Consider the following 13,460-nt stretch of genomic DNA (forward strand, 5'->3'; position numbering starts at 1 on the left):
CAGGGCCCCGTTGATCATCTCGCCCTCGCTCGTGACGGCAAGATGAAAGACGTTCTGTACTACATCAACCAAGGCTACGTACGACCTGATGCTGCAACTTTCTCTGACTTAATCACCTTCTGCGCTGATCCGAAGCAGCTCGAAGATCTTAGAAAGATTCAGGACTTCTTCGTGCGGTCACAGTTTCGATCCGATATTGAACTCAACCACAAGCTCATTGAGATGTTTGCAAAATGTGGTAGCATGAGCGATGCCCGCCGGGTGTTTGATAGAATGCCCAACCGAAATATTGACTCCTGGCACCTCATGATGTATGTTTGCGCGGCAAATAATCAAGGGGATGATGGGTTGCAGTTGTTTGAGCAGATGAGGAAGTTGGGGATTCAGCCGAACTCGGAGACATTTTTAGCTGTTTTAGCTTCCTGTGCTTCCTCTGAGGCTATTGAAGAAGGGTTGATTCATTTGGATTCGATGAGTAAGGAGTATGGAATAACACCAGGAGTTGAGCATTATATTGGGATGATTGAGGTTTTAGGGAAATCGGGGCATTTGAATGAGGCTGTGGAATATATTGATAAATTGCCGTTTGAACCACCAGCAGATGTTTGGGAGTGTCTGATGAATTTGGCACGATCACATGGGATTGTTGAACTTGAAGACTGGGCTGAAGAGATTTTATTGTCTATGGACCCATCAAAGGCTCCTGCTAAGAAGAAGGTTCCTACTCCGAAGGCTGTGAGAAGGTTTGGGATTAATCACATGCTCGATGGGAAGAATAAGTTGGTGGAGTATAGGATTCCTCAGAGTATTGATAGGTCAATAATTCCTAAAGTGAAGGAACGAGGATATGTTCCTGATACTAGATATGTGCTGCATGATATTGATCAGGAGGCAAAGGAGCAGGCTTTGATGTATCATAGTGAAAGGTTGGCAATTGCTTACGGGCTGATTAGTACACCGGCCAGGACTCCGTTGAGGATTATTAAGAACCTTCGTGTCTGTGGAGATTGTCACAATGCGATCAAGATTATGTCAAAGATTGTTGGGAGGGAGCTTATTGTGAGAGATAATAAGAGGTTTCATCATTTCAAGGATGGGAAATGCTCATGTGGAGATTACTGGTGAAGATTCCATCCTTTGGTTATGGTATGTGGCTGAACCTATCCTTTCATTAGAGTTGTCATGTATAAATGGAAGATAATGGTTGCTTTGGAGATATAGGTCAAACTTATAAGAATTTGCAGCTGAGTTCACTTTATGTTATTGAATTTTGCTGCATAACTATGGTTTCTGGTTGTATTGAACTTCTGTTTTCCCACTTATTGTTGTCATTCAATATTACATATTGTTGGTACGGGGAAATTTAGGTAGGAGATGTTCTTTACAGGCAGTTAAGTTGATAGGTAGAAACTTTTTATCTGATCGCTGCTTAGGAAGGCTACATAAATTTTCTATTTTCTGGGGTATGTTGACAAATGAGTAACTCCTTAATTTGTTTGGCTCACATTTTCTTTTCTTTAGTTCTCTCGAAAGCATACCAGCTTCTTCATTCATTCCCCTCTCATTATGCACTTCAATATTGGGAGGTTCATTTTGCATGACTAGTTTATATTGTTAACCGTCTCCTTTGTTTCTCGTTAGAATCTTAATACCTGCATTATGGATAAAGTTCGGAGTTGAATTTGCCTATGAGAGGTTACAAAGGATGAGAATTATAGCAGGACATATTGGGGGAGTGTTTTCCTTATGGCTCTGCCTCCAACCTGTTTGGGTTTTACCTGTATGTACTGAAGCTTATCACCTTAATAAAACTTTGCCTGGTTTCATGAGAAGTTCAATTGTTGAAGTCCCTTCTATAGTTCTATTGCTCATTAACTTTTAAGTTGTGGTAGGGCTTGAGGGTTATTATTCTGTATCCTAAATGCTCCTGCCAGCTTTACGCCTTGTTCATGGACTGAAACTTGTACTCGTACAACTGTATATTTTCTGAATCCACTTTTATTAAATGCATGGTTGGTGGAATTTAAGCCTGGGTTCCTCTGGTAACATGCTAAATCCTTTCCGCCACACCAAAATTTTGAAGTTGTAGGAATTAAGGGCTATAATTTTATACTCTACTGTTAACAAGTATTTAGTTGTAAGAATTAAGGGTTATAACTTTATACTATGCTATTGATAAGTATATAGAGGTTTCTTGACAGAAAGACTTACCTTAATAACTTATTGCTGTAGCCTTTGTTTGTTAGTGAGAAGCTATGTCGCGTGGATATGGATATTGGTGCCAATACAAGTACGGGAAGCGGCGAATTTGTGAAAGGTAGGGCATGGGGACATGGCTATATAAATATTTATATACTCATATAGTATATGTTGGAATTAAGGACATAGAATTAAAATTCCTTTGACATTTTTATGATTCTTTTATTATGTGGATTATAAATTGGAAAATCCTAGTTTTTCAACTACACATCCAAATGACACTTCAAAATCATAATTTGGAACCTGATCTATGACAAGTCTTTTAAATTAAAACATGCATTGTATAATTGAGTATATATGCCCAACTAAATGTACGCATACACGCAAGGAGTGTCCAAAGTATTTGGGTACAAGTATGTGTCGGGTGTGGGTACTGCTTCAGACTAGGAAGTACCCAGGTAACACAAATGAGAAGGTTTAGGTTTTTCATAAGATGGCAAACGTAAATCCATAACCTATTCTAATCGAGCTAATGTGGATGACATGATGACGATGCTATGGGGCCAGTAATGATAGTAGTGGGGGTATTGTTAAGTTGTGGGAGTTTCAGGCTCATGCCTAGGCTAAAGGTTTTATTCATAAAGAGAAGGGAAGAAATAAGAACAGGAGAGCATTCACACTTAGGTTTCATGGGAAAAGCCAACAAAGAAGCATTTACTTGGGGGTTATTTTGTGCATGGATTAATTTTGATGCATATCGCGGATCTAAAAGAATCCTCATCCATAGTCTTGCTTGTTTACATGCATACCGAAGAGGATTTGATGAATGACACATTTAGGCAAGAAATTCTTATTTGGCTAAAAATGAATTTGTCGAGGATAATATGTGTATAATATAACTCATTTTTCTTCTTAGATAAGGCTCAGAAAAAAGCAAAGTGAAATCAACACATTTTTAGAAATTAGAATTGATGCATTAGTTCTACATGGCAACTCTAAATTTGTGATAAAAAATGCTAACTAAATTATGTATTTAGTTAAAAAAAAATTAAGATCTTGGTCTTGTAGGTCCCATTTTTTCAATGCGAAGGTGCGAAATTTGAGGAAACAAATCCACCCCATAGTGTCTTGGATTTAACTACTAAGTACTAAGATACGGATAAATTAGATATATGCTGTTTTAGAGGCTGATATATGCACGACCATAATTGGTACATACTGAAGTGGAAATTTAATAGTATCAAGGTAAAGTAAGTCTTATTATTGCCAAAGATGTTGATTTCATTACTGTGTTTGTGTGGCTTGTGCTTAACCGTTTGATGTTATTGGCTTAGAATACAGAAAAATACCTGTACTTCTACGGTAGCCTTTCCATTAGTTCATTGAGTTCTTAGAAGGTATGATTGATTTCTTATAGATTCCACCTTGGTATTTAAATTTAACGATGGCTTGGCTCACATGACCACTGAACTCTCTGGATTAGTCCAAACTGAGTTCAACTGGTAGCTGAATGCTAATATTTCGTTCTATAACTGGCGTACAAGAACCTCAAGCGGCGTCATACTCGAGTCATAAATGTGCTCATAACTTGCTATGACGTTTTGAAGAGTAGATGATGGTGTTATTTTCTTGCTCAATAAATAAAAAAATATGAAGGCAAGTAAGTAGATAAGACTTTATGATGGAAGCGAATGTGTGTTTAAGGTGTAGGTTTCTGCAAGTTCCGTAGTTTATGGAGTTACATTAACACACAATAGCTCAACTCACTAACTGGATGTGATTGAGCTAATTTTGATACACTAGGAGCTAAGGGCTTTAAGGAAAGAATCTCGTAGTTAAAAAGTAAAACTAAAGAACCCACCTTGGCACCTTGGTTGAAATTTTTCATGTGTTTCGATCTTCTGAAATCTACTGGATTATCAAGCCCTTGAAGTTTCCATCTAAACCCATATAAGAAATTAATTATTTATATTTCTCCAATTAAACTCTTGTAACTAAATTTGTATGCAAACAGAGTAAAAGTCTGAGTAATTGTTGCAGGCAGCAGATGCTATACTTGAATACTTCTGATAGAACAAATCAAGCGATAGCCTCTAATTGGTCTCGGTATTTGGGCTGCATCTTGTTCTTATATGTCATTTACATATGGCTTCCCAAGCTTTTTTCTGTCTTTGTATAATTGTATAATTTGATGGGTGGAACAATCTTTCTTTTTTTTAATAGTGATTCCCGGTGTTGTTTTGACGTTTTGTATTTGAAGTCTATGCGCTAGGAGATTGTGAGGAAGGACTTAATATTGATTTCCTATGCCTTGTTTTCCCTATGGATTATTTAGTAAGCAGATGTGGAAGCCATCAAGGTAGTTTACATGGTGTTTATACTTTTGAGTTGGGGTGCAAAAAATATTCGTATATGAAGATTTATCCGTATCCCTATGTTAGATACGGATATGGAGCTGAATATCAATATCCGAAAGGATATATTTATGAATGTGTATATATACTGAAATATCAGGATTCGGCTAAATTGAAATGTTAAATTGGTATTGAAAGATAACTCTATATTCATGATCAGATGAGATTTACAAGATATATATACATAGTCAGTAGTAATCAGTAGCCCAGTGGTAGGTATATTAGGAGACGTCAGAGGTGGCTGAGGCGGGCTAGGAGGCGATAGGGTGGCTGCAGTGGCCAGTGTTGTCTAACACCCCCTTCAAACTCACGGTGGATCGAACACCGAAAGTTTGGACAAGAAATAACGAAACGCAAATATAGTTTGAGCCTTGGTAAATAAATCTGTACTTGTTCCTTAGAGGAAACATATGAGAGTGTAATGTTTCCAGCAACATGCTCTTGGCGAACCACATGACAATCCACCTTAATATGTTTGGTACGCTCATGAAATATCGGATTTGTAGAAATAGAGATGACACTCTGATTATCACATTATAAAGTGATAGGGGAAGTAACAACGACATCAAGATCTCGCAGAAGAGTGCATAGCCATTTGAGCTCAAGTGTGGTGTCTGTCAACGCTCTATACTCGGACTCTGTACTAGAACTAGAGACAACGGCTTGACGCTTACTACGCCAAGAGATGAGAGATACACCCAGAAAAATACAAAAGCTAGTAGTGGAATGTCGAGTGTCTGCATCATCAGCCCATCCAGCATCAGAATATGCATGAAGAGACAAAGAAGAGTCTGAAGGAAAAAATAATGATTGGGTTATAGTGCCATAGAAATATCTAAGAACCCAATGAGAGCTGCATAGTGAATGGAAGTCAGACTACTGACAAGTTGGCTCAAGATGTGTACTGCATAGGCGATATCCGAACGTGTTGCTGAAAGATAAACCAATGCTCTGGCAAGTTCCCGATATCGAGTAGGCTGAGGTAGGGGATCACCATCATCATGTTGAAGCTTCAAGTTCATTTCCATCGGTATGGAAAGTGGAGTGGTAGCAATGGAAGGATTACTGAGAGTAGCACGCTCAAGAATGTCTGCAATGTACTTCTGCTGAGAGAGAAGATAGTCACGAGAGGAGGAAGCAACCTCAATACCCAAGAAGTAACGAAGGGATCCAAAATCATTCATCTCAAATTGACTCTGAAGATGTTGCTTTAAGAAAGTAATGGTAGAGGAATCATTCCTAGTGATTATCATATCATCAACATAAAGTAATAGAATGACTGTACCGAAGGCTGAGGAGCATGTTTGAGACCATATATAGCACGACGAAGGCGACAGACATGTCCTGGAGGAGCAGGAAAGCCAGGAGGCGGCTGCATGTACACTGTCTCAGACAGATCACCATTAAGTAAAGCATTTTTAACATCCATTTGATACAAAGGCCAACGTTTTGCAGCTGCAACCGCAATGAGAGTGTGAATGGATGTCATTTTTGCAACAGGAGCACAAGTCTCTTCATAGTCAATAACATACTCTTGTGAGAATCTCCGAGCTACAAGACGAGCTTTGTACCGCTCAACAGAATCGTCAGATCGGGTCTTGACCTTATAAATCCATTTACAGCTTACCGGTTTAACACCGGAAGGCAGAGGAATAAGGCCCCAAGTATTAGTCAGACGAAAAGCCTTCAATTCTTCGGTCATTGCATGTTGTCATTCTGGATACTTGAGTTAGGTTCATGTATAGAGCGAATAACAGCAAGAAAAGAGACAAACTCAGGTGAATATGTGCTAGTGATACATTGAGCATACCGAGCAGGGGGATAACGATCTCGTGGAGGATTTCGGCGAGGGGGAGGAGTCATATTGAGAGAAACTGGCACAAATGTAGAGGGGACATCAGTCGAAGTATCTTGCTGCAAAGGGGATGTAGTGGGCGGATGTCCAGAAGGTGTGCATGAATCAAGAGCATTATCGTTTGGGACCATTGGAGTGAAGGAGGGAGTCGGTTGAGTGGACGAATGTACATGTGCCATTGATACATGTATAGTAGTGGAAGATAATGAAGGGGGTTGAAGAAAGGAGAGATCTGAATCTAAAGTAGTATAATAGAAAATATTCTCAAAGAAGGTCACATGACGGGTAATACAAAGCCTTCGAGTGGTAGGTTCATAACAACGATACCCCTTGTGAACGGTGCTATATAGCCAAGAAAAATACATCGTGTAGTACGTGGAGATAGTTTATCTCATTCATGAGTTGGAAGCAGGACAAAACAGACACATCCAAAAGTACGAAGAAGAATGTAGCAAAATTGAGACTTGAAAAGTTGAAAATATGGAGAGGTGTCAGCTAATACAGAAGATGGAGTAATGTTGATAAGATAAACAACAATCAGAAGTGCTTCTGCCCAGAGATATCGAGGTATAGATGCTAATATCAGAAGTGCTCTAGTAGTATCGAGAATGTGACGATATTTTCTCTCAGCAACACTATTTTGTTCATGAGTGTGTGGACAAGACTGTTGAGAGAGTGTGTCATGTGATCTTAAAATAGATTGCATTGCCGAAGAAATATATTCACAGGTACCATCAAAGCAAAATATATTTATACGTTTATGAAACTGGGTATGAATCATATTTGTAAAGTATTTATAAATATTTAAAATATCATAACGAGCACACATGAGATATACCCAGGTGTAGCGACAATATTCATCAATAAAACTGATATAATATCGATAATCAGACAATAATGGTAATGGGATAGGTCCCCAGATATCAGAATGAATTAAATCAAATGAGGCTAAAATAATTTTTATTGGATGAAAATGATAGGGCAATTTGTTTAGAGAATCGACACCCAGTACAGTTTGATAAAGTAGAGATTTTTAAATTTCCTAATACACCAGATTCAGATAAAAGTTTTAAGCGAGAACCAGAGATATGACCCAAGCGACGGTGCCATAGATCAGAAACAGAGAGCCCGTGACCAATGCTGGATGGAGTGAAAAGATGTAGAGACTCCAACTGATAAAGTCCATTAACTCTACGACCTACCCCAATCTTCTGGCCAGTGTGATCCTAGACAACACAAGATTTAGCATTAAATAAGATAGTGCGAGTAGAATCTGTAATTTCCCCAATGGATAAAAGTTACATAGATAATTTGGGAATATGAAGAACAAATGATAATATTAGACGATCAGAACTATCAAAACTTGGAGTAATATCACTTAACTGAGAAACGACAAGGGGAGTGTCATTAGCAGTATAAATGCATAATGAAGAGGGAGCAGGTGAACAATTTGTAAGAACATGGTTATCTAAAGTCATATGATGAGATGCACCTGAGTCGAATATCCAAGGAGTAGAAGTACCAGAATGAGCTGACAATGCAGTAAAATCTGAGCCGGAGGCCGCATCACTAATCCTAAGATTTTTGGTTATTAATGTAGTAATCTCTGACAGCTGCTCAGAAGAGAGATGACTAGAAGTCTGCGGCCCTTAAGGAGCAGAGCTAACATCACCCGAAGCAGCAAATGGAAATCGAGTCTTCTTGGGTGTCAGACGAGGTGGTCTCTTACGACATTTATCAATAAGATGACACGGCTTCTTACAATAACGACAATAGAGTTGTCGAGAGGAATCATATGTACTGTTAGAAAGACCCCGATAGGAAAAGAACTGCTGAGTAGCTAGAACAGTATGTGATGAGGGTAATGGCCGAGATGCAATAATTGGATGGGAGAGCATCTGAAGGCGTCTCCTCAGATATGAATTCAGCCACGGCTTCACAGAGAGTGGGGAGAGGACTGTGATGAAAAATGTGTCCACATAAGCTTTCGAACTCACAACGAAGGCGCATGACAAAATGATATAACTGTTGATGATCACGTTGTTTTTGAAATGCTATGGCAAAGTCTGGAAGCGTCTCAGGAATATGTTCCTCCATCATCTGCAATTCCTCCCAATAGCCTGATAATAAGGAATAGAAATCTTGAATAGACCGATCACCCTGGCGTGCATCCTAAAGAGCTGGGTGAAGTTGATACTCACGAGCAGCACTAGTCTGAACAAACATGTGATTGAGAGCTAGCCACTGCTCATGAAATGAAGATGCTCGTCCAAGGGAGAGCCAAATAGGAATAGCTACAGAATGCATAATATATGTCATGATCTGTTGATCAGTACGGATCCACTGAGAATAAGTGATCTGAGAATCATCTGTAGTGAAATCACTAGAAGTGACTTCTGATATGGAAGATGTAGATAATGAAGACACAATGATAGTTTTGGATGGACAACGATGAGATCTGTCAATATAACCCCATAGTGCGAAAGTTCTAAGATTATAGTGCATAGTAAGAGACCATGCAGTGTAATTTTTAATATTTGTAAGTTGTACATCAATGGGTGAAAAGGTGTTGGGTCCTTTCTTGTCCATGATTTTTTTTGAAGAAGTTTTTTTAAAGAAGATTTTTTTAGAACATGGGCCTGAAGATGGCCCTGAGATAAGAGAGAGATGAAGCCCTAGAACAGGAGGAGGGAGAGCATATGTGAGAGAGAGCCGCCTCTGATTTTAAAGAAGATTTTTTTAGAACATGGGCCTGAAGATGGCCCTGAGATAAGAGAGAGATGAAGCCCTAGAACAGGAGGAGGGAGAGCATATGTGAGAGAGAGCCGCCTCTGAGAGACTGAGAGAGAGAGAGAGAGAGAGAGAGAGAGAGAGAGAGAGAAGAAAAAAGCGAGAGAGATCACGAGGCGACGAGTGGCGACGACGACCTCGGCCACCAACGGCGGCGACGAGATCTGGCTGGTTGATTGAGAGCGCTTTGGAGTTGAGGATGAAGGATCGTCGTCGGCATGCGAGTAGGAGGGGGGAGGACGAAGAGCCCGTGGTGAGAATCGGCCAAGCAGTCCGCTAGGGTTACGAAATCTCGAAACCGACGGCGAACTCTGAATTCAGCGAGATCGCGGGTTCTTGAAGAGATCAGATAGGTCACGTAGGTGGCAGATCCAGGGACGAGGGATGTAGGAGCGATGTTGAGGATCGGTGATGGAAATCTTGAGGTAGTCGGAGGCGATGGAAGAGGTAAGACTGTTGGCTAAATTTAGTGGATTGAATATATAGCTCTGATACCATGTTAAATTGGTATTGAAAAAGAATTCTATATTCATGACCAGATGAGATTTACAAGATGTAATCAGTAGCCGGCTAGGAGACAACCGAGGCAGCTAGGAGGCGACTGAGATGGGCTAGGAGGCGATAGGGTGCCTGCACTGGCTGGTATTGTCTAACATGAAGATTTATCCGTATCTCTATGTTAGATAAGGCTGTCGTCAGAGCTTGGTATCCCTTACAGAAACTAATGATCACTAATAAGACAGTAGTCGATAAATTTACACAGTCGCTTCTTGGTGTGCTTCTTTCTTATTTAGTAAACTTTTCTCCCTTTTATTTATTTAGTTATTTATTTATTTTTCCTTCAATGCTCATATATTTCTCTTTGTGAATAAAACGTGCAAAACTCATAACCCTGAGGTAAAGAAAAGTAATATTTCACATGTTTCTATTTCAATTTCTTCCGTGTTGAGGAACGTTGGGATCTTATACCTCTCCGGTCTCCAGCACTTGAGCGCACGGGGTGTAACAGTCAGGGCTCGTTGGGTCAATTAGCCTTCTGGATGTGGGCTTGACCCATGAATGCTGATGGGCTGTTATGGGCATCAGAGCGAGACATAGCTTGTCTCTCTGTTTCTCCGGATCAAGCGGTAAATAAATAAATAAAACACTCTAAAGAGAAGTCCAGGTCTTAAAGCCCACATATTCTTGGATTCTTAGATACATGCCTATTATCAACAAATGCCGCCACCATTTCTCTACTTCACTTCGCCATGCTTAACTAGGCTAGAGTTAAAACTTATTCTTGTTTAACTAGGCTAGAGTTGGTCAATGAACGGGTTTGGTTCAAAAAAAGAACTAGTTTAAAAGCTGAAATTAAACTAGAAAAAACAAGTTTAAACTTAGACCGGATTTTTGTTAAACTAAAAATAGCTTTTTGGACCACACTTGTACCCGCTAAAACTAGTTCTTTAGAGTTGCCAAACAAACCCTCGGATTCTTAGATACACCGCCACTATTTCTCTACTTCACTTCATTATGCTTCTTACTTAAGATTAGAGCGGATTTGAAATCGAGTTTTAAGGCTGATTTCTCTGACCGTAGTTGCTCTTGTTGTATTACGATTTACATTCCAATCCTTAATTACCACACAGGCATAGTAAACCTCGTCGATCTTATCTACACATCAACCATTTCAACCGGATACTCATATATTGTGCTCTTGTAGAGAAGTTGGGAAACATTATCGAGACTCTTTGTTGCTAGTGTATTCACGCATAGCAGAATCACCTTGATGAATTTTTTTTTTTTTGGAAAATGATACAGGCACACCCTCAGTCACACTCCCTCTCTTGTTACAGTTCACTGGGCCTCACATGAGATTTTTTGTTAAAAATCTCATGTGGGGCCCAGTGCACCGTAACAAGAGAGGGAGTATGACTGAGGGTGTGCCTGAGAATGTGCCTGTACTGCCTCTCTTTTTTTTTTAGGCCGTCGAGATCTGTTAAATTCAACATTGTAGTTTCTTACTCATTATTGGTAAGCCTTCCGTCAACAAAATGGGACTCTCGTTATTGAAATACTGCAATCAACATCCTAGTCTAGTATAGGTCACCTAGGGTTGGGGACAAGACCCAATATTATCATAATCCACAATTAATGGAGGCAAAGGTGGGAAGAATTCTATGCTCAGGCACAAATTCCCCACATACTATACATGCCATATTACCGATGAGGAAAGGGTGAGATTAAATGTTCAGGTTCGGTCTAAGTCACATTAAATAGCCCGTGTCTTTGTTCACACTCTTGGAAGCGGGAGCAAATTTTTTTAAGGTGATGGGTTTCGAGCAATAAAGAGGCCAGGATTTGAATTTCACAATGTCGTGTGTCAAATTAAAGCTGTAGTCATTTCTTTATTAAGAAATTGATGAGGAAGTGGGGCTTATGCTTAGCCTAAAAAGTTAATGAGTGGATAAAAGCCCCTTGAAATCTTAAAATCTTCAAGCTTGATTGATTGGTTCATAATTGTGTCCTAAGTTTGCTCCTTGATTAATGGAGGGAACCCTTTTTCTTGGTTTGAGGCCCACGGACCATGGTTTGATTGGTGGGATTGTTTTACATTTTAAGCCTTTGCAAACCTTATATTTCATAATAATAGTTTAAGTAACTAGACTGGTGTTGATTGAAGTAGGCTTTGCTACAATTTGTGCGTATAAAAAAGAGGGCAGGCTGGCTTATTGCCTTTGTTACTTCACCTCCGTGCAAACCTAATCACTTTTCCCCTTTCAATTATTCATAAATTTTAGTTCGCACGAGCAAGGGTTTCACTGTGCAGTATCTTGTCAAAAGATACGTATTACAAAAGTTGGAATACGGTTCGTATGAATGAGAGCCTGGCATTTTGATAATTTGGGTCACACTCATAAAAAACCCAAAAAAAACAAACGCTTTCTCGATTTATCTATGCTTTCTTGATAATATGGGTCACGCTCATAAAAACTCACGAAATGAGCAAACTTGGAAAGAAACAAAACATGCATGTTTCTGCTATTTCAGCATTTTTCTATGCGTTGCGTGTACTAAAATAATTGTGCGACTAGATAAAAGCTTTTAGGGGTCAACATGGGGAAAAGACTTCACTTGGGTATATGTTATTTCTCCGCTTTAGGAACTTCTTACCCTAAAGCGAACTAGAAACTGTTACATCTAAACTCTTTGACTGAGTATGCTCACCTCACTCAAGTGGGTTTCCCTTCTTAGCTAAAGAAAAGTCGTGCTCTAACCCATGAAAACTAGAACTAGGCCAAAATTTTGTCAGATGTTTTTTCTACTTCGAGTATGGCTTTGACAGTGTAACACGCAATTATTTTTAATTCATATAGAAAGCTATATAGCCTATATTCATGAGGAGGAGCGTGGAGATATTTAATGGCATTTATAAGTAGTGTGTGGTTCCATGTGAGCCTGCATTGTTTGCTACAGTGTCAATTAGGCCAACGGCCATAGGTCCATGTCCCTATCAACTCTAATAAGTTTCTCAACCTACCAAAATCTTATTATTAGTTTTTGCTTGTTGGAGATGCCAATTTTTAATCTTTTGCTTTTATGTGGGGGAGCCTTTTAGTTTGGATAAACATTCAATGATTGTGGAACGGGGTTAAAAGTTCTTATTCAAAGTTTTTTTTGTCATCATGCATGCTATACACATTGTTAGGGGTTTTTTTTTATATATGGAGATAAATGATCTATAAGCTGTTAACCATATTCAAAATATTGATAGTTTGGATAAATATTCTTAATAGTGGTTGAATATAGGTTGGCTAATAGATTATTTTTACTAAACAAAACTATCAAGAGATAGTTGGTGATGACTAATGAGATCTAATTTTATGATGTCATGATTTGTAAGGATTTTGATAGCTCCTTTAAGCAAAAGTGGATGTCATCCTACATGCATTATTCACTTCAATATTTCAAACAAGAACTTTTGTGGAGTTAAAGTGTCTAATTAAATGAGCATTCCGCTTATCCAAGGTGAGTTTAAAAAAAAGAAAGAAAGAAAACCTCTACAGCCAATAAAATTGATCTAACTTTTGGTGATATAAATGTAATTGGTAAATCTGTTCCTCGAAATGTATGAATCTAAGGCAAATTTACAGTTATTTTTTTGAGAAATTTCGATAGCTAATTTTAGTCTATCTTTTTAGATCTGACAATTCAAATTT

The 13,460-nt window shown here is 38.9% G+C and overlaps 1 protein-coding gene across 1 annotated transcript; it reads left to right on the top strand.

The window, feature by feature from the left end:
• LOC109840832 (pentatricopeptide repeat-containing protein At2g15690-like) lies at positions 7 to 4,504 on the top strand. Its single transcript, XM_020409619.1, has 2 exons — positions 7 to 1,146; positions 4,240 to 4,504. Exon 1 carries the CDS (start codon positions 43 to 45, stop codon positions 1,123 to 1,125), a length of 1,083 nt encoding a protein of 360 aa, XP_020265208.1. The 5' UTR covers positions 7 to 42; the 3' UTR covers positions 1,126 to 1,146; positions 4,240 to 4,504.

The sequence above is a fragment of the Asparagus officinalis genome, chromosome 5, assembly GCF_001876935.1.
Source record: "Asparagus officinalis chromosome 5, Aspof.V1, whole genome shotgun sequence".
NCBI classification, from domain to species: Eukaryota; Viridiplantae; Streptophyta; class Magnoliopsida; order Asparagales; family Asparagaceae; genus Asparagus; species Asparagus officinalis.